Here is a 22,171-nt window from a genome sequence, read left to right as displayed (position 1 = left end):
CTGGGGGATCCTGCTGGGAGCTACAGCTCCCATTTTTTTTTTTTTTTTCTTAGTGATTAAGTAAAATTTTTTTAATATTATTATAAATTTTTTATATTTTTTTAAATATTTAAAAATATTAAAAAAATGATGTGAAAAAAAAAAACAAAAAAAAAAAAAAATTTTTTTGGCCTAGCAGGAGCTCCCAGCGGGAGCCCCAGCGGTGGCCCTAGCACTACCCTTCATAAAAAAATCTAAAGTTTCACTCATGGATTTAGAGGTAAATAATGAGACTTACATTAAATCAAAACAGAAACTACAATCCAGTACTAAAAGAAAAGAAAAAAATTACAGAGGGAGCTTGCATGAGGTGCTCAAGGACGTGAAATTATCACATAGACGCTCTTTAAGTTTACAAACTTGAAATTTTCACATAATCACTACAGTCTACTCTCTGATGCTTCCGGCCCGTGATCAGTGCTTTCGATTTTTTCAATTGGTCCTGGTTTAAGAAGGGTGTCCCTTGCAGATCTTAGTTTGTGCAGAGCATCTCTAATACTGATGCGACCATCACGAGATTCTACGGTGCAAGATAGCCCAACCCCAAGGATTGCGACCAAGCATTCATGTTGATTATCTGGGCTGATGGATTGGTCATCATGGTAGAGCTCACTCATCATTGATAACAGCTCTGGGTCGAGTACTTGTTCCACGTTGACGGGAAAACTTTCCTGCACCCATCTGGTTAAGTTTAGGCCTCCCATGAAGCTTTCATGTGTAGGGCTCTTTCCAGTGAAGAGCTCAAGCAGCATTATCCCAAAGCTGTATACATCCCCAGAAGTTGACGGCTTTTCTCCGAAACCATACTCTGCATCATACACGATTCAATATGTTTACAAATTTTAAAAGAAAAATGGGTTTCTTTCTTTTTTTTTTTTTTTTTTTTTTTTTTTTAAATATGAATTATATATTTGCACAGAATAGAAGATAATAGACAGCCTACGTTTTCAGCTGAATACCAGTCTCTGCTTTCTTTCATCAATTAGCCAACAGAAGAGAGAGATATTGTTGTAGTACCAACCTGGAGGTATGTATCCTATGGATCCCTTAAGAACATTTGTAGAGCTAATATATGTTTGATTGCCGGTTCTTTCCATCAGCAAAGTGGCCAGCCCGAAATCTCCTACCTTTGCAGTCATGTCTTCACTTAAAAGAATGTTGCTGGGCTTCAAATCACAATGCACCACCGGAACTGCACAGTCATGGTGCAAATAATCCAACGCATATGCTATGTCAACGGCTACATTCAACCTCTCCACGACGTTCAACGCATCCCCATTTGCATGTTTCTTCTTCCCCTTAAGCCAGTCTTCTAAGCTGCCATTACCCAGAAATTCATACACCAAAGCCAGAAATTCCATGTTCTTGAAGTCTATGCTAGAGCAGGATGTGATCAGCCGAACAAGATTTCGATGCCTAACATTCCTCAAAGCTTCGCACTCTGCCAAAAAACTCTTCCAAGAGCTCTTCCTCTCACTATCAAGGACCTTGATTGCAACGAGAGTTCGTTGGCTTAGGTAGCCTTTGTACACTGATCCGTAGCCCCCTTTCCCAATAAAGTTTTCTTGGTTGAAGTTTCCGGTCGCCAACCGGAGTTCATTGTACGAGACCAGTTGATGTTGATGATTTTGCACATCAGAAGTTTTTGTGACTTTTGATTTACTTTTCTTTATGTAGAAGTAGAACAATATGACAAGTATAATGCATATGAACAATGATACTGGGATAATTGCGATGACAAGAACTTTGGCAATCTTTCTTCCGCGCCCTGCACAACCAAACTGCGGACAAAGCTTTGGATTGCCTTCCAAATGGACTTGAGAGAGATTTTTAAAAACTCCTTCGCTTGGAACTTCCCCTTCCAAATTGTTGAAAGATAGGTTCAAGGACTGAAGGGCTTGTAGCTCTTGGAGTTCAGCAGGAATGGGGCCAGAAAGTTGATTGGAGGAGAGATCTAGAGTGTCCAGACCTTTCAAATCATTTATGGTATTCGGTATCGGTCCTGAAAGCATATTCCTGGCCATGAACAATTTCTCCAAGCTCTTGCATCCACTGATTGAGCTGGGGATATTACCGGACAAATTGTTGTCAGAGACATCAATGGTAGCAACACTTTGTAGACGAGAAATTTCTTGAGGCAGGGGCCCGCTTAGAAAATTCTTAGACAGATTCAAAACAGAGTTCAGACGTGGGAGACTCAGAGTCTCAATAGATATGCTGCCGTTTAACTTGTTATTGGATAAATCCATGGAAAGAAGACTCTTGAAATTCCCAAAAGTTTTTGGGATTTTGCCCTGCAAACTATTTCCAGATAAATCAATATGATTTAACTTTTGGAGATCACCTAAGGAATCTGGAATGCTGCCAGAAAATTGATTTTTGGCCAAACCCAACTCCTTCAGTTCCTCTAATAGGCCTATTTCAGGTGGGATTTCACCTGAAATCAAATTGTCGGTTAAGTTTAGTAAGTTCAGGCCGGTAAGACGAGTGATGGACGTGGGAATGTTACCATAAATACGATTCCCTCCCATGTATAACTTCGACAGAACTTTAGAAAGATTGCCTATTGATTCTGGAATCTCGCCCTCAAAATGGTTGCCATCAATTGCAAGGAAGTTAAGGAAAGTGCTATTTGTGAAAGAAGCAATGAATTTGAGGCCATCTTTCCCCAATTTAATCCTATTGAAACCAATATTATACATTCGAAGAGCTGGGAGATTTTCAAGTCCTGGTGGTATTGTTCCTTCGAGAAGGTTGTGCGCCATGCGGATGTTCTGTATTTTTGTGAGATTGTGCAAAGACCATGGAATCTTTCCGGTGAATTTATTGATGCAAAAATTGAAATCTAAAAGATTTGGGAGCTTAATCCCAACATCTCCCGGAATTTCACCCCATAATTGGTTTGAAGCTACGATGAAGGAAACTAGGGAGGATATGTTGTATAGTGATGGAGGAATGATTCCAGACAAATTGTTGATGGCGAGATCAAGTTCCTTCAAATTTTGAAGGCTTCCCAATTCACTAGGTATTATGCCACTGAGATTGTTGGTTCCTAAATTTAGGTTGAAGAGTGAGGAAAGGTTACCTATTGAAGGCGGAATTGCACCAGAAAGTTGGTTTTTCCCCAACTTCAAGACTTCGAGCTTCCTCAAGTAGCTAAGCTCTTCAGGAATTCTTCCTTCAATATTGTTTTCAGTCAAGTCCAGGATCTTGAGCTGAGTCCATTGGCTTATATTTGAGGGGAGCACACCTTCTATTCTGTTGTTAAAGCTGATGTTCAGAACTTCCAAACGAAAGAGATTGCCAATCTGATCAGGAAGCATCCCTGTAAGTTGGTTATCTTGGAGTTGAAGGGACTGGATGAAGGAGAGATTGCCAATATGAGGGCTAATTGACCCTACAAGTCTAGAACCAGAAAGATCAAGGCCAACCACTCTCTGGCCAGACTTGTTGCAGACAACTCCAGTCCAATTGCATGGGGATGTGTCTTTGTCCCAAGAGGAGAGGTGGTTTGAAGGATCTTCACTTATTACAGACTTGAATGAGATCAAAGCTTCCTTATCTGTAACAAGACTCAAAGTGGCAGACTCTACTCCAAGAAACATGCATATGATCAAGTACGTTGCAGGGACAAATAATAAGGTGGCCTGAGGCATTAGATGGGAAAGAAAACTCATGTCTCTTGGTTTCTATTTTTGAACCGGATGAAAGGGAGGAGTATCGATGTCATTATATATGAGCACAAAAAGATACGTATTTATAACAATCCCCCTGTTGTGGCACGATTTCAAGACTTTTTCTTCATGTCTAACATTGGGTTCTCTTCTGACACTTCCAAACCATCTCCCACACAGTCTGCTCTAATCTCATTTCATATCTGACATTTTTAGCACTCTTTTAGCATTAATTGTACCCACAACTTGCACTAGTTGTTGCAACCATTACCCTTCATCGAGGGTACTCTCATCACTTTCTCCTATCTACAAATACTATTATCTACTATTATTTGCATTGCATTAAGTTAAATTTAGATATTGAGGTGATTTTAGATGATCTGTAAATAATATTAAAAAAATAATAAATAGTTTGTGAATAGCCCTGAATATTAGTTACCGAACACAGCTAGGCACAGCCAAATTTGTAGATACATGTAAACACAGAATGGAATTCCTGCTGAAGTGTTGCGTCCTAATTGATCAATTTTCTAGGGCAAGAAAGGAAAAGTCAAAATCTATAGCAACGGTCAATATGTTCTAACGGCCAAGACACCCCCCTAAAAGTATCTAGTTGACAAATCACCTGCCATTTACGAAGACAACATCACAATGTTTACACAATGGTCTATGATGACCACATTCCACCTCATGCATATTCATGCATGCCTGTGTGTTAATTACGAGTAAGGAAATGGTTGATCTATGAAAGAAACTTGTAAAAGTATGCTGGCATATTGATATAGTTTCATATGGTATATTAGATTGTGAAATTTTTTTATTAAAAAATAGATATGATATATAATATTAAATTACATCAATTTATAAACTTATATATATTTGTAAGATGATCGACCTCTATGTAAACCTATGAGGAGTTATTGGCAATGATGTTCATAATTTATTTTACCATTATTATTTTTTTCCTAAGGTCCTGATGTCTTCACAATTTCATGATTTCCACCCATGAAGGTCACATCTCTAAATTATAGGTTCCCATTGACAATTTATTAATCCTACTCTCAACGTCCCTCAATTTCTTTTCATTGCCTTTTGCTAATTATGTATTTTCATAATTTATGAATAACCACGGGGCACGGCCTGCTACTTCTCTCTCTCTCTCCGCCCAAAATATAAAATAGAATTATGTCGGCAAATTATTCATATCCACGTGAGAGTGATCAAAAGCAGTATCGACAGCAATTAATAAGAATGGTCCAGAGTTTTGAATTGACATTTCAAATAATTTGGAAATGCCACTTGAGTTTTTGATATTGACTCAGCATGGTGCCTTATTTAAACTTGATAGCCGTCAGCATTGACCACTACGGGGCGGTACCCGCCCCCTACGGGGCGGGGCCACCCCTTCTCCGCCCCCTGCCCCTGCATGAACGGGGGATGAGATTTTCTCTCCGGACTCCGCTCCCGTCCATGCGGGGGCGGGGTACCCCGTCCGCTGACGGGGGTGCGGGGGTGGACCTCTAGCCGTCCGCCCTCCGCGAATCGAGACGGAGGTCTCAACAGGGACGAAATGGAGGCTCTCGTCGTGGCGGTGAACCCTAGGGTTAAGTTCAGCGAAGAGCAAATCAACGCCATTCTCGAAGAGGTTTTTAGGACATACGGCGAGTTCATCGACGGCGAGAAGGGCTTGACCTTCTGGAGTCCTCGTCTGGAGCGTCCTCGTCTTCCATAGTGGATGAGCGCGCAATCGAGTCCCAAAAGAAGCAGAGGACCTCGGCGTGGGCGCAATCGAGTCCCAAAATCGTCGACGATTTGGAGATTCTGATCAAGAGGTTGAAGGCTAAGCAAGCGAAAGATGAAAGGGGATAATTTCGACGCGTACTCGGACGCAGGGTGGTCGAGAGAATTGGGTCCTTATATATGCAGGGGCGGGGCGGGGGATTTACAGGGCGGGGTTGAGCCCCCTCCGTCCCCCGCCTCCGCAGTTCCCTTTCTTACGGGGCGGGGTGCCCCGCCCCCGGCCTGTGCGGGGCGGGGGATGGCGGGGGCGGGGCGAACGGTGCGGTGCAGCGGGTGGCGGGCACCCGCTGCCCACCCCTATTGACCACCGACTCATCGGAAATTAAGCGGAATAAAATTACAGCAATATAATATGATTAAACTAAGATATTTTCAAGCAAATATTTAAATATATATATATTTATATATAATAATGTTACGTATAATATAAGAGTGTATAAGTATCATACAGAATTTAAAAAAAAATGGTATTTATTATTAAAAAATTAATTAATTTTATATAGGTCTATATTTATTTACTTTTTTTCAAAATAATTATATATTACTTACACATTCACATCTGTAATTTTCATTTTTCATATATATATATATATAATTACTACCATTAAATAATTATTACACAACTAGCTAATAAAATAGTAATTTTTAAAATCACAACTCAAACATATTCTTAAGAGCATTCACAACCCACTGATCTCTTTTTAATCTCTTTTTCCCACTAATTGTCGACCACCAAATGATTTGAAGTTGATTTTGGGTTTTGCGGAAGGTAGTTGGCCTTGCATGTATTTGAGCATACTTTTGATCATGGGCCGCATGACTATCCGAGTGATTGATTCGCTCTTGATAAAAATACAAAAAAAGTTGGTTGGGTGGAAGAGCAAGGTTCTCTTTGGAGGTAAAATTGTTCTAATCAAATATATATATTGAATAGCATGCCTATACATATGCTCTTTGTCTTGAATTCACTTAAAGGATTGATATCGGAGATAAAGAGAATTTTTCCGACTTTTTTATGGTGTTTGTCGTTGGGGAAAAAAAAAAGAAAAAGAAAGTGGATATTTTGGAGCAAAATTTGTATGCCGGTGGAAGAGGGTGGGCTGGGTATTCGGGTTTTGCATGAGGTACAAGCATATTTACTTATGAAATTTGCATGGAAGATTATTAATGATAAGTCGATGCAGTAGAATTTTTTTACTTCCAAATATATTTTTTCTGTGAGACAATGTAGAATAGGGTCTCGTTTTTGGAAAGGGATCTTGGATCTCATGCCTCAGGTTTTACAGAACTCATGATGGATTATTCGGGCAGGCCAACTAAATTTTTGGCAGGACAGCTGGTTAGGAGAGGGACCTTTAATTGCTAATATACCTGTTATTGGAAGTGTGGACTTGCAGGTGGACGTATTCACTTAAACAGGGCCGAATGCTCATGCGTTATGGTAGCTCGTTCTGGAAGAAATTTTTGAGAAAATTTGTGATGCAGATATCAAGCTACGATCGAGAGTGGACAAATGTGTCTGGCAGCCAACAGTTAGTGGTGAGTTTAGCACCAAGTCCACTTGGCATCTGGTTCGACAACATGGTGAAACATGCCCCTGGAAAAAATGGTTGTGGAAGAATTGGCTTCCAAAGAAGATGTCTTTCTTTGTTTGGCGAGTTAAGAGGAATGCAATACCGGTGGATGACATTATTCAACAATTAGGCATTCTGATTGTATCTAAGTGCGAGTATTGTGAACAGTCACAAATGGAGACTCTGAATCATATTTTATGTGGAGGAGGAGGAGCTAAAAAAGTATGGCAATTTTTTGCAAATACATGTCGAATGAGAGCACCACAGATTCGAAACTGGGAGGGGATGATGAATTTCTAGTGGCAGCGAGCTTCCATGTCCATGCAAGTTGGCTGGCTTCAGGGGGTTATTCTTATTATAATCTCTTGGGCATTATGGAGAGCTACATGTGTTGTTAGAATGAAAGGTATGAACTTTAAGCTGAATGCTATTATTCGATCTATTAAAATTTTAATTAGAGAAATGTTGAGCAAGATAAAATCATTTCGGTGGCAAGGCTCCCTTGAGAGGGTGATTCTGGAGGAGCGAGGCAGTCCAATTATTCCTATTGTTACAAGGAAAATTAAATTAATTGCATGGGGACCACAAGAGAGAGGATGGGTAAAGTTGAATGTCGATGGAGGCTCTTGCGGTAATCCTAGAAATTCAGGTGGGGGTGGTATTATTCGGAATTCTCAAGGTGGAGTAGTGGTGGGTTTTGCCCATTCTTATGGTCATGCTACTAATTCCATCGCTAAGTGTAGAGCTCTCCTTGATAAGTTTTGGTTGTGCAGGCACTTGGGGTTGAGAGATATTTTGGTTGAGTCAGATTCAATGGTCATAGTTGGGTGGTTGGCTTTGAGAGTGTGTAAATATTGGTTTCTTCGAGATTTTTAGGAGGAAATTTCAGTTATTGTTGGGGAGCTCAATGTTCATTTTCACCACATTTGTAGAAAAGCAAACATAGTAACAGACTTTCTAGCTAAGTAGGGGACACAAGGGGTCGATTCAGATTTTGGTGATGATACTTTCATTGAGTATTATTCGTATGGATAAACTTGGCATTCATTTTCTTAGATGTTGATTGGTTTTTTGGTTTTGGGGGATTGTTTGTTAGGGATTTTTTGAGACTTGAGGGTTTATGATCTCAGGGACTTTGTTTCTTGGTATTCCTCCATCATAAGTGATTTTTTTTTAATAAAAGTGAGAATGAGTCACCATTGGACATGTGACCTTGATTGTTCAAAAAACAAAAAAATTCATAGTACTAAATTTCATGTCCGAACTTGTGCTCTATTGTATTTCCAACATGGTGGAAAAACTGAGTTTTTTTTATTATTATTATGAAGGAAAATATTAATTGTATTTAAGAAAAACTTATAAAATACTTATTTCTCTACGTAATGTTAGCTTGTCACTATTATATTGATATGCTATAAAGAAAATTGACAAAATGAGTTTTATATGTAAAATTATAAGTAAAATTGTAAGTACGTACGTACATATAACACTACTTTATTATTAATAAACTACTTTAATTACAATAACGAAAGATCATATTACAGATTTGCATTTATCAAAACTCTAGAAGAAATGAATGTAGTACTACTCTAAGAGTATTGGAATTGGTTTAGTCAAATGCTAATGAAACACAAAATATGGCTCATTTCACTACAAAAGTCGTGCATTGGATTAGCCGAAACGTGAAAAGTGAGCCTTTGAGCTATAGTAAATAAAATGATCCGATCATATTTGGTTGGATATTGTTTGTATACCAAATCTTTATTTTATTCTATTAAAATGAAAAGAACAGTTTGTTGAGGAGAAGAAAAAACTTTTGTTTCATTTTTTGGTGCGAGAATCTGCCATTCTCTCTCAATTTCCCTATCTTTCTCTCCAATTTCTCTCTTCCCAAATCGTTATTGAGAATCTACTACGTCTCGAAAAAAAAAATTCTTTCATTTTGTGGAGTGATTCTCTCAATTTATCTCCCTTTCTCTCACTTTCTGAACCCACTTTCTCTCCCTCTCTCTCCATTTTTGGATTGAAACCCTAGAGTGTTGTCTCTTTGTTTCCTTTGGTGCAAAACTTTTTGGTCTGTTTCCTTCATCAATTAAGAAGGCTTCCCTCCAACGATTGAATCTTCCTGAGGCAGCTAAGACAATCTCTGAACAATTGATCTTGTGTGGTGGCTAGGTAAGAATTCTTGCTTATTGTTATGATTGGAGTTCGTTTTTACTTCATTGTGTGCTGTTTTTAATCCTTGTTGGTAGTGATTTTGTATGAATTTTAGATTAATTTAGGGTTTTTTCAAGTGATTTGATAGTTGGGTTTAGTGTTTGTACTTTTGTGTTGAGATAAGTTTAGTGATTTGTTGTTTTAAATATGTGATGTATGCTGCTACGAGAATTATTTTTGGTGATGAGAAACTGAATATAATCATATGGTATCTTAAGATAATCATGTTATTAGTGATTTACTTGAATATACAAAATGGCACATGAATACGTACACTACACTTGAGAGCCAGCACAATCATGTGGTATCTTAATGACTTAGAAAGAAAGAAATACATATATATTGTCTTTAGTGATCTGTGTTTAGGGCTGTGCAAATTTTCGAGATTTCTGACTCCGTTCCGAATTCCGCTCCGAATTCGACTCCGACAGAGTCGGAGTTCTCGGAATTCGGAGTCGGAGTCGGAGTTACTCCGACTCTCATAGTCGGAGTCAGAGTCGGAGTCCGGAGGCCTTGTTGACTCCGGACTCCGACTCCGACTCCGACTATTTATACCTTATATATTATATATTGTATTATGAATATTACGTAGTCAGGTAGCTCAATGGTTGAGGCTCGGTTTTGTTTCTCCGGATCCTGTGTTCGAATCCCCTCATGCACCATTACACATTTTGCAATTATTTTTTTTAGGAAAACCTTAAACGACGCCATTTTTGGATCCAAATCGGCAATCCCAAACACCAGCCGGCAGCCGGATGCATCATCGCTCTCCTCCGTAGAGCAAAATGCGAGTCTCGAAGCCAAAAAGCACTACAGAGGGGTCCGTCGAAGGCCTTGGGGAAAGTACGCAGCGGAGATCCGAGACCCTAACCGGCGTGGCTCTCGTGTATGGCTCGGGACCTTCGACACAGCTATAGAAGCGATCCTCAACTTCCTACTCGAGGTCGGGAACTCGGATACAACCCCAGAGTCTGGCGAGAGAAAACGACGTCGTGAGGAGGAGGAAGTGAAGGTAGCAGTCGTCAAGATTCAAGAAGGAGAGGTCGATGGAATCGAAGGATACGACCGGTACTTCTTCCACGGATGTCCCATTTCCGATCGGAAGCCATCGGAATTCCGATTGGAGTTCCTAACTCCGAACTCCGATCGGAGTCGAACTCCGACTCCTCGTCGGAGTCGGAGTCGGAGTGAACTTCCGGTTCCGACTCCAGTCGGAGTCGGAGGTCGGAAATGGCAATTCCGACTCCGTCGGAGTCGGAGCCCAGGCCTATCTGTGTTAACCATATTTGGTGATTGGAAATACTTAGGCAGTGTTTTAGTTATGTTTTTTAGCTAGTTTTGTGACTAAAAATACATGTGGGTAGCATGGTTATATTTTGTGGAATGACATGTATTATATTGACAGTTTTTGGTATTATGTTGTAATTATGTTTTGAGATTTTTGTAGATTATATTTTGATATTATTGTGGCATGTATTGTTTGGACAGTTTGGCAGATTATGTTGTATTTATGTTTTTGACATTTTTGTGGATTATGTTTTGACAGTTTTGTGGCATGTATTGTTTTGACAGTTTTGTGGATTATGTTGTAATTATGTTTTGACATTTTTGTAGCATGTATTATTGTATAGGAAATTTTGTAGATTATGGTTTGATAGTTTTGTGCCATGTATTGTAAAATATGAAAAAATTAATTAGTATAAAAATTAATTATTATTAAATTAATAATATTTTATTATTATTTTGACTAAATAAACGAATAATTGGAAAACAATTTTGAACAGAACAGGCAAAAAGTAAAACATGTGATTTTAGCCAAATTTTGCATTTACCTTTTGCTCTAATACCATGATCATCACAAGGTAGTTCTTTTCTTTTATTTTTTTATTTTTTTAATAATTATAAACTATTTAGCAAATTAACATGTCTAGCCAGCCCTTGGGTGAGCATGATGTAGCTTTGTCTTGCTTGCCTTCCCACATGAAAAAAATTAAAAAGCCGCAAAGTGACTAATTTATAAAGACATGACCTCCTCTATCAATGGCTTCTGGACAAAATTTGTAATGTCCTAAGGAATCAGGCCCAAGTCACATTATCTAATTAGAATCTCATTAAAATATTATAAAAAAACAAGAATTTTTTCTAATAAAATAATGTAAGATCCCTACACCACCTACTATTTCATTTATTAGAATATATTATCACAATGTCACTCAAAATTAATAGCCTTTACTAATGTTTATAGTATCACCTTCTAGAATTAGTTGTTGTGTGATACCTCATATGATAAGAATAAGGGTAGGTAGTTAATAAAATCCCATATTGTTTGGGAAGGAAAAACTTTTACTCTTTATGATGTTCCAATAGGACTTCAATTGTATCATTAACTAGTCCTTTTGAAGTTAGGACATATAGTTTAGGCCATCTATTGAAGTGTTACAAATGGTATTAGAGCCTATTCCAACCAGAAATATGGGATTTGAGCCATGCTACCAACAACAAATAGGCCCAATGAAGACATTTGGAATTTAAGGAGAGAAGATTGTGATACCTCAAATGATAAAGATCATAAGAATAGGTGATGAATGGTATCTTACATTGCTTGAGAACGAAAAGTTCTTAATCTTTATAAGGTTTCAATATGGCTCCAATAATATAATTGACTAGTTCTTTTGAAGTATAAACCATGTGGACTGGGCCTTCCATTAGGGTGTTACATGTTGAATCCTAGCTAATGTTACTTACCATTTGCAAATATTTCGGTGCAGTCAGTAGTACTGTTTGCCACCTCTCTTTCTACTCTACTCCAAGAAACATGCATCTGAAAAACATCGGGACAAGTAATAAGATGGCCTGAAGCATTAGAAGGGGATGAAAACTCATGTCTCTTGGTTTCTATTTTTGAGTTGTATGAAAGTGAGGAGTATCGATGCTATTATATATGGAACAATAAAGATGTGTATTTATAACAATCCAGTAGTTGTGGTACGCTTTTTAAGACTTTTCTTCATTTCTAACGTAGAGTTCTCTTCTGTTCTTCATGTCTCTTGGTTTCTATTTATGATTTGGTTGAAAGAGATCGGAGTATCGATGCTATTATGGAACACAAAAGATGTGTATTTATTACAATCCACTAGTTGTGGCACTCTCTTTAAGACTTTTCTTCATGTCTAAGATCAAGTTGATCTCTTTTGTTCATTGACTTGTTAAATGAAAGATTATCAGCAGCATCCTTCTTAATTAAGACCTTTCAACTTCACGATGGAACCCCATTCGTCTCAATGTGGACAACAAGGTAATGGTACTGTTAAATGGCATGATGCATAGGGCATAGTTTCACAATCCATTATAAAACACTAACACTTTCATACACTCCCTCAATAGTCAGCTCTGTCTCGATGATACATTTCCTATCTAGCATTTTTATCCATCTTTTTAAAAATTAATACCTCCAGAATTGTCGCAGACAACTGATCCAGTCCAATTGCATGGGGATGATCTGTCTTTGTCCCAAGAAGATAAGAGAGTTTGAAGGCTCTTAGCTTATTCCAGATTTGAATGAGATCATGGCAACTTCCTTGTGATCTGTAACAAGACTCAAAGTGGCCAACTCTAGTACTCCTTTATAGTACTGTTCATGCCGGCCGGATTTTATCCGGCCCGGTCCGGAATCCGGTAAATCCGGTTTTACCGGGTCGAAATCCGGATGGCAAAACCCGGACCTATGCGGTCCGGATATGGATTTAAAATTTTGGGTACCAGATTACAAACCCGGTACCCGGTTTCATTTATTTATTTTCTTTTTCCCCACTGATATCCCCCCTTCTCCCGTTCATATTCTGAAACCCTAGCCGCCGCTGCCTTATCTTTGCCTCACTCTCTCTCTCTGTCTCTCATCAGTCGAGTAAACATGGCCTTCTCCAGTTGAAATGTCGTCCCTCTCTCCATCTTCTAGCATTCTGTTAGCAGTAGTTGTGATTGGGACCGGCTTGCTTGCTATCGCCAATGACACGGCTTGGGCAGCTCGAGCAGCAGTGGGCCTATTTCTCCAGAATGGTCGACGGAAGGTTACCCACAGGCAAATACCAAGTTTTATAAGTGTAAGAACTTGATTCCATTTCATATAGCCACTCTTCGTCTGCCGATCAAAGATCTGTTCTTCGTGGCCGTCTTCTTCTACTTTTCACTCCGTTTGGCTAGATCTTCTATTTTATTTTAAAGAATTTTTTTTTTCTATTGCCAGATTTGTAAGAGGGTCCCAACCCAGTGGATTCTGGAGGCTATCCGGGAGATCTAACAACTTTGGGTGCTCTCCATTGAGGTTTCTAACAGTCTGGGTTGTTTTCTGAAATCCTATCCTCCTCTGTTTTTTGCGTAAATGATCGATTTCAGTTGAAACCCTTAACTGTATATTTAAGTGTTATCTGTTTAATATTTTTATGCTTTGAAATGGTTGCTAGACCTGCTCTCTGTGTTACTTGGTTTTTTTTTTTTAATTTTTTATTATTTGGGCCTGTTTTGTTCTGTGTTGCCTACTGATTTTGGTGAGACATTTTGTTTATGATACCAATGTGTAGATTCAAGGGTTCAATGATTTTTGTCCAAGAACTTTGTTTTTTTTTTTTTCATTTTTTTCTTTATCTTTATGCTGCTGATTTGAGTCCATACCTGGATTTTCCAACTAGATTTGTGTGGAGCTATAGATAGGGATTTTGGTTTTCAATTCCAATGATATTGAGGACATGGAGTTGTTATTTGGACTAAAGGTATTCTTAGTACATGATTATGTTGATTATTTGGATTCAAAATATTCTAAGTGCTTTTTTAATTTTAGGTGATACTGAAGTTACAAGTTTTTTTTCTTTGATTCTAGAATACTGATGATATGGAGCAGTAGATCACAGTGAGGAGTTCTTTCTCTATATACTGCAGTTTAAGGCCACAAATAACTTACAGTTTCGAAAGAAGGCTATTTAGCAAAACAAGTTCTTCCATATGGAGATTAACATGTTGACAGACTGTAAGTAATTGTGTATTGATGTTTATAACTACATCTTTGTTATGTTATTTTGTGTTGAAAATGAAATTCTTATAAAAAATTTCTGTTCTAGTGGTTTTGAGAAGGGTTTTTCTTACATCAAGTTCATCCCATTACTGAATGGGATCAAGGTTTCTTATTCTGTTGGGTTTGTTCTTTCTGTTCAAGAGTAAGTTTGCCATTTTCTTTCCTTTTTCCCATTCTACATGATTAGTGATTGATATACACAGTGTGTCATATACACATATGCAAAAATATAAGGATACTTTCTCTCCATTTCTGACACCGAATAGGATTCTTCAATAGCTTTGGATCCATTTGTATGAGTGATTTTAGAATTAATTGAATGTTCATTGCCAGTTCAAGTCATCTTTTTGGTGCTTTGATGTTTGAACTGGTCTGGATGTCTGGTCTCTTATTTAAATGTTCTAGAACTCATTGCTTTTAATTTAGCCTGTGTACTGATTTTGTCATTAGTATAAATGTTAGAACTGATTCATTGGTTATTGATGAGCAGCATGGCGTGAATGTGAAGCATCAAGAGTATTTTGCTGATAGCCCTTCAACTGGGATGGATCCTGCTTCAAGAGATGAATGAGCTTTGGGTTGAATCTATACTGAATTCGTTTTTGAAGTCCTATGATATGTATCGATTGTGGAAGAAGTGCAGAAGTGCAAAATAACTATGTGATCTAAGTTTTATTCTGTCTGAATGTTGGTCGAATGGAGATTTATACCTGGTTCTTCCCGTTGCTTATTTATAACTGATTTTGTAATTCATATATTGTAATTTAGTATTTCGTAATGTAATGTATAAATAACAAATAATATAATATGTAGTGGATTGTATTGTAATGCATGCATACTTGCATAGATGAATATTGAATTTTTTTTTTTAGTTTTACATGCATTTTTATTGCTAGGCAAATTAAGTGGAACTTTGATATAGGAGTTGATATTTTTCAACCTCTAAAGTGCACAATCAAATTTATTCTTATTTTTTTTATAAAAAAATCAGACCCAAGTTCCGGCCCTTGTTAAAAAATTTATTTTTGGATACATTTAGGTTTTTATATGGGTTTTTTTATTTTTATTTAAAAAAAAGAGAGACCTGGGTTCAATCTGGAACCCGGAATCATTCGGGTTCCGGCCCGTTTCTGACCCTAGCTAACCTGGTCTGGGTTTCGATCAGGATTTGAAATTTGAGTTCTAATTTAGGTCTATTTAAATTTCTGAATTAGAAGCCGGATGAACAGGCCTACTCCTTTATTGCATATGAAGAAGGTCGGTTTTATCAACCATAATTTGCACCGGCCGGTTCTTGCAATCAGTAGCAACTTGTGCATTTCCCTTCGTGTTGAAAAGTCAACAAAGCTGGCTTATTAAAAAAATAAATAAATAAAATCAGTAAAACTGATAGTTTATTTAGATCTAATTTAGTTATACAATTTAGATGAGAATATATAGCTTGTTAAAAGTTAAATAAAATATTATTATAATATAATTTTTAATATTAATTTTATTTTAAGATTTGAAAAAATTGAATTATTTCTTATATTTTATGTAAAAATTTATAAAAATTATAATAATTATACGAAATAAGACGAGATGAGATGAGATATACTATTGCTTAATTGGGTTGGTGTCCTACAAGCCTTCAATAGTTAATGCTCAAGTGGCTCCATTTCTTGATCTTTCATGTGTACGTGACCTCTTGGTTGGGTTGGAATTGGAATTATTGTGATGCCCTAGTTAATCAATAGAAATTAAAAATTAAAATTAAAAGATACGTGTAAAAAAAATATAGAGAAAATTCTGATTATAACCTTAATTGATAAATTTAAATTTTACCAATCTTGTATTAATAACCCACAAGCGAGTTGGACTTAAATAGTTTAAAAATTATAAAATTATAATTAATTTGTTTTTTCAAAAAGCGAAAATTTCAGTTATTTCTTGAAAATTAAATACGTAATTAAAAAAGAATCCTGCCAAAATTTTGATTAAAATTGAAATCAGAATGATCACTTCCAAAACTTAAATAAAATATTTTTAGAAAAGGTAAAAATGAGCCAAATAAAACGTACAATTGATATTGCCCGAATTTATCTTTTTAATTTAGTTCAACAGCATCAAAATCTTGACCTGAACTACCATCATGGGGCAAATAAGATTTATGCGACTACTGTCGGCTGGACTTGATCAACGAAAGATACTTGTGTGACTGTGTCAAATGCAAATCTTGACCTGAACTACCATCATGGGGCAAATAAGATTTATGCGACTACTGTCGATCGGCTGGACTCGAACGAAAGAGACTTGTTTGACTGTGTCAAATGCGCGTTGAGAGTAGGAATTATAATGAGTCAACTGGCCAAGAAACCTCACTAGAGATGGGAATGAAATCGTGGAGATCAGGACCAAAGGAAAAAATAAAAAATAAAATTAATGGTAAAATAAAGTACGAATATCATTACCAATATTCAGCCCTCCAAACTGATCGATCGTACCATTATGTCCTCCTAAAGAATCAACACTTGCATGTATTGATGCATGCATGACAATTTGATTAATATGATCATTTTGTTAAGGATAGAGTTTTCTTTCAAATTGGATTGGAGGAAACTTCCTGCAGACAATTTAATAAAAGTTAATCTATCACTTAAACACGTGAGAAAGTAAATACTTTTTTGATGAATGGAGTTATCACTACAACAAAAAACATTTTTTGGGACGAAATTACTTTGGGACGAATTGGAAATCGTCCCAAAAAGTGGGATTTTGAAACGAAATTTGAATTTCATTCCAAAATGACGACGGTTATGCCAGACCGTTCGAATGCGTTCGAACGGTATTCTTAGGGACGAAATTTTTTGTCCCAAATAAGTTAACCGTTCGACCGTTAATGATTAACCCTTCGAACATTTAATTTTTCCCGTTTGAACGTAATATTGGCGCGATAGGCAAAAATATTTTGGAGGGAAATAGATAAACTGTTCGAACGGTTAATATTAACCGTTCGAATGATGCATATTCACCTTTCAAACGTTATTTGAATCGGTCGAACGGTGACAGAGTTTTAATTTTTTAAGTTTTTTGCCAAATTATATTTAGATTAACTAGTAATTATAAAAAATTGGTTAATTAAATAATATGAATAATCTAAATTAAGAATTAGTTTAGAAAATATAAAACAATACTATTTCATATAACTTAAATACTGAATTTACAAAACCCAAAATATTGTCCATACAAAAAACAGGAAATAAATAAATAAAATTGATCATAAAGTAATTAAGACTCCAAGTCTTTGCACACTTCCTCGACTGCAGCTATACGTTCCTCTATTTGTGTCAGTCGAGTACTGATGGTGACCTGAGTCGCAGACATGGCAGCAAACTCTGTACGAAGCTCAGACACAGCAGAATGGATCTCCATACGCACTGCATCGATCACTGCTGATGTCTGCTCGCTGATCGCTGCATGCACTATGTCAGCCATCTCCTCACGAGTAACACTGTGGACTGATGCCTCGGCCCGTGTAGATGTCTCTGCAGTTGCAGCTGAGACTCCATGATCTCCCGGCTGTGCATCTCCGTGAGGATCAACTGGTTCTGGAACATGTGCACGAAAACGCAGTCTCGAGTGTCCCGTGCTGCGTGAGAGGGTGGTGCTGTTTATCGGTCCCATCGGCTCCCGTTTACGCTCAGCAACATCTGGCACAACACCAGCACATAGTAGATATCGGGTGATCAGGACTCCGAATGGTAGTATATCCATCGAAATGTACCGAGATTCTGATCGAATCCTATCGAGTATATACCCCACCAAGTCGATAGGAATGCCACGAGCGACCCGTATCATAAATTTCGTCCGATCAATGCCAACTTCTGTCTTGTGCTGCCGAGGGTCAATGTTATTGGTAATTATCAAATTTAATATCTTAAAGAAAGAAGATAAATCTGCCTGTTTGATGCTCTTCATCCCGTCATACGGTGGAGCATCTGGACCGACAACCAAATCCCTCACCTCATGATCAGCAAGGGTATCGACCTCATCAGTATAAACTGATACCTCCTCCTCAGCTGTCTCCGCCTCAACTGAAGGATCAGACTCTCTAGGCACCACATTCGGATATGCATTTGGCAGCCTAGGAGTACCGAGATGCTCAGCAAGTCTATCTCGTGAAAATACAACGGGTACTCCTCGGACAGTGATACTGTAGGCCCCAGAATCATCTGCGCTGGCACTGCTGAGTTCTCTATAGAACTCAGAAACAATGTCAATGTAGGAGACTGGCTCCCATGCTTCCTCCCGTTCATCCAAGATAGGTCCCCAACCACGATCACTGAATATTGAGGGCAATGAATGACCCTCCCAGAGAAGACTCTGGAAATCAGAAATCTTCACTGGTCGCTCCAGTGAAACTGTCCTCTCCCGAACTGGACCACTACTACTCTCACCAAGATTGCGTCGCTTACGTGCCGGTCTAAAAGTAGACATTATAATCAACCTGAAATTTATAATTACAAACTAGATATATAACATTAACAAGAAAAATACAATAAAGAACTATTTACAGTAGTTTGAAACAAACAACAATTTAATAATATTTGATATTCTGAACAACATTATCAACAATAAATATATTTCTCAATATCAATATTAATAATACTAATAAATTATTAAAAAACGTTCGAACGTTTACTGTAACGGTCGAACGGTTAAAGACAAACCGTTCGACCGTTAAGTTATATCGTTCGAACGTTTACCGTAACGGTCGAACGGTTAAAGACAAACCGTTCGACCGTTAAGTTATATCGTTCGAACGTTTACCGTAACGGTCGAACGGTTAAAGACAAACCGTTCGACCGTTAAGTTATATCGTTCGAACGCTACGCATAGCGTTCGAACGATCTTAGTGTCGATCGGGATTCCAGGTCGAGTCGACTCGGCCATTGAAATCCATGGAATCTTTCGATTCCCTGGATTTTACACCAAAATAAATGCAATAGAAACCTAAATAAACGTTCCTAACATGGATTTATGCAAATCTACCGATTATTTTGATGTATAAATCGGTTTACCCTAACTTAAACAATTAATCTATCAAAAACCTAAATTTAAACGGTAAAATGCTTTAAAAATGAAAAATACCAGTAGTTAGAGGTAGGGGCTTCGAGTGGGCACTGTTGACGGCGGCGAAGACGGCGTTCATCGGCGGAGATCGACGGTTTGGAGGCTTAGAACGGAGGAAATGCGTGAAAATGACGTCGGGATGGGCTTATATATGCAGTTCCGTTCGAACGGTAAGTTAATACCGTTCGAACGTATTAACTGAATATTAATATCCATCCCTAATTAATCGGTTTTCATGATAATAAATAATATTTAAATGCAATATTCGGTATTAATTATATTAAATATAATAATTAATTCAATTATAATATATTTTAATTGTTAAATATATTAAATGCAATATATTTAATACACTTATATATTATTAAACACTATGTATTATATATATAATTTTTTATATATATAGTATATATTATATTATATTTAATTAAAATATATTATACTATTGAATATTATATAGTATATAGTATAAGTTATATTATATAGTATAATTAATATAATATAGACTACTATATACATGAAGCTATGTTCATGTATTTATATAACATATATATTATATGTGATATTAACTAGTATCACATATATATACTAGTATAGATGACACTATATATATATTAATAGTAGATATTCTATTATTAAATATCTACTATTAATATTATAGTACTAAACATTATATATATGCATGTGATACATATAATCCTATGCTATGATACCATATATATGTTATATATAATAGGTTAATATATGTACTTGACAATAACATTAGATGTAATATGATATTTTATACTATATATGTTACTAAACTATATAATATATGTTTGATTATATATTATATAGTTATATTACTATGGCTCTAAACTATAGTACATTTAGAAATTATTATATTTAAAGAATTAATTCAAAAAAATACTTTGGATCAACAATATAACTTAAACGTTTGAACGATTTACTATTGGCGTTCAAACGTTTAAGAATACGTTCGAACGTATATATTAACGTTCGAACGTTAAATTAGGGGGGGAAATGTTTCCCGCTAATCGATTTGACGTTTGAACGGTCTAATATAACCGTTCCAACGTTTAATAAAAACGTTCGAACGTATATTTTCACGTTCGAATGTTAAATTAGCGGGGGAAATTTTTCCCGCTTGTCGATTTGATGTTAGAACGTTCATTAAACAACCGTTCAAACGTAAATGTTCTGCATTTACACGACAGAACCTCACAATCTCGCACTCGTTCTAGTCGACCGAGCATCACTCCCACGCTCATTTTGTTCCAACCAACGCCATTATTCTTCAATATAGCCCTCAAATATTACTAACTCCTATCAATCTCTTATATTTTCGGATTAAGAGGTTGTTTTTACCGTTTGGTGAAGAGTTTTTACCGTTTGGTGGATTTTCCGCTTTATCTCTCCAAATCAGGTATTCTCCTTAAATTTGACCTCATTTTAGTTTTTATATAAGTTTTTTCGTTTGCTTACATGAGTTCATCATATAGTTTGCTATCTTTTGATGTAATATGGACTGTAAATTTTGGGGTTTTCGGAGGTTGAAGACGAGTGATTTCTGGAAGTAATCCGTTCGAACGGTATTCGTGTTACGTTCGAACGGTAGGTTCAGTTCGAACTGTATTCGTGTTCCGTTCGAACGTAATATATTAGATCGAACGGTGACGAGCACCGTTTGAACGATTTCTTGGGCAGTGTTAAAATAATTAACATTTTAAATGCAGAAGTGTAATTAAAAATTAATTAATTATAATCTACATTTAATAATACTTAAATACTTAAAAGATTCAAATAATCAAATGAGAATGAATTAAATTACAAATCATCTAAGATTTGTTACAAAACTTAATTATTTATGATGTTGAATTATTTGTTTGATACATGTTAAATATTGGCATATCTTATATTGCTTGTTCATCAATATTAGCCTTAGACCCGTTCGAGAGTTATCAATCCGCCTTAATTGAAAGATTGATAACTCTTGAATTGTCCAGAGTGGACAGTTTGGAATTGTAAGATCATTCTTGCAAACTATCGATCTATATCTGTTATACGTCCAGCATTAAGATTTTGACATATTTATCCCTTGTTCTCCGGATATGCAGTTTCGGTGATGTTGTATCGACGATGGATAAGTCGGTGCACACAACCAGACGAGCATATTTGGAGAACTATGGGGAGATGCTGCCGAAATTTTGTTGGGCGTGACAGATTATAGAGGATAGGTTTGCGACTATGATCTTACAATTCCGAATGGGATAGGACCAACTACCCGGTGTAAGGTGGCATACTCCTTGATTGATACATAATAAATGCTTGTTTGTTGATGCACACGTGATTGTTTATAATGAAGATAGTCAGCATGGATAAGAGTTGGATGCGAGTTAGCGATCGTTTGGGTCAGAATTACAACGTATATGCTGAAGGTGTTAAGAAATTTTTAGAGTTTGCATTGGGTACATGTGATAGTGATGGACGTATTAGATGCCCATGTAAAGAATGTAGGAATTTGCGCTCTCATAAGATAGACTTGGTGAGAGAGCATCTGTTTGTAAAAGGTATTGACAAGGGTTATACTGATTGGGTCTTACACGGGGAACCATATCCAACTTCATTCGATGCTCCACATGAAGAAGAAGCTATCGATGAAGATGTACAACCAAATGTTGTTGGAGATG

At 36.8% G+C, this 22,171-nt stretch overlaps 1 protein-coding gene across 1 annotated transcript; it reads right to left on the bottom strand.

Annotated features, from left to right (window-relative positions):
* Positions 1–256: 256 nt before the first annotated feature.
* On the bottom strand, positions 257–3,838 carry LOC122297547 (putative receptor-like protein kinase At3g47110). Its single transcript, XM_043107654.1, has 2 exons — positions 1,061–3,838; positions 257–847 (listed from the first exon to the last, which is right to left on the bottom strand). The coding sequence occupies exons 1-2, from the start codon at positions 3,714–3,716 to the stop codon at positions 420–422; spliced, it is 3,084 nt and encodes a 1,027-aa protein (XP_042963588.1). The 5' UTR covers positions 3,717–3,838; the 3' UTR covers positions 257–419.
* Positions 3,839–22,171: the final 18,333 nt, after the last annotated feature.

This window comes from Carya illinoinensis, chromosome 15 (genome assembly GCF_018687715.1).
Source record: "Carya illinoinensis cultivar Pawnee chromosome 15, C.illinoinensisPawnee_v1, whole genome shotgun sequence".
Classification (NCBI taxonomy): Eukaryota; Viridiplantae; Streptophyta; class Magnoliopsida; order Fagales; family Juglandaceae; genus Carya; species Carya illinoinensis.
Note: the sequence above shows the minus strand (reverse complement) of the source record. Positions and strands in the feature narration are given on the sequence as shown.

What these genes read in the sequence shown, in the direction of transcription:
- LOC122297547 (XM_043107654.1), bottom strand. Translation starts at nt 3,716, where the DNA reads ATGAGTTTTCTTTCCCATCTAATGCCTCAGGCCACCTTATTATTTGTC. An exon ending in CATAGGATACATACCTCCAG is followed by an intron (nt 848 to 1,060) that starts GTTGGTACTACA and finishes TGTATGATGCAG; the next exon opens with AGTATGGTTTCGGAGAAAAG.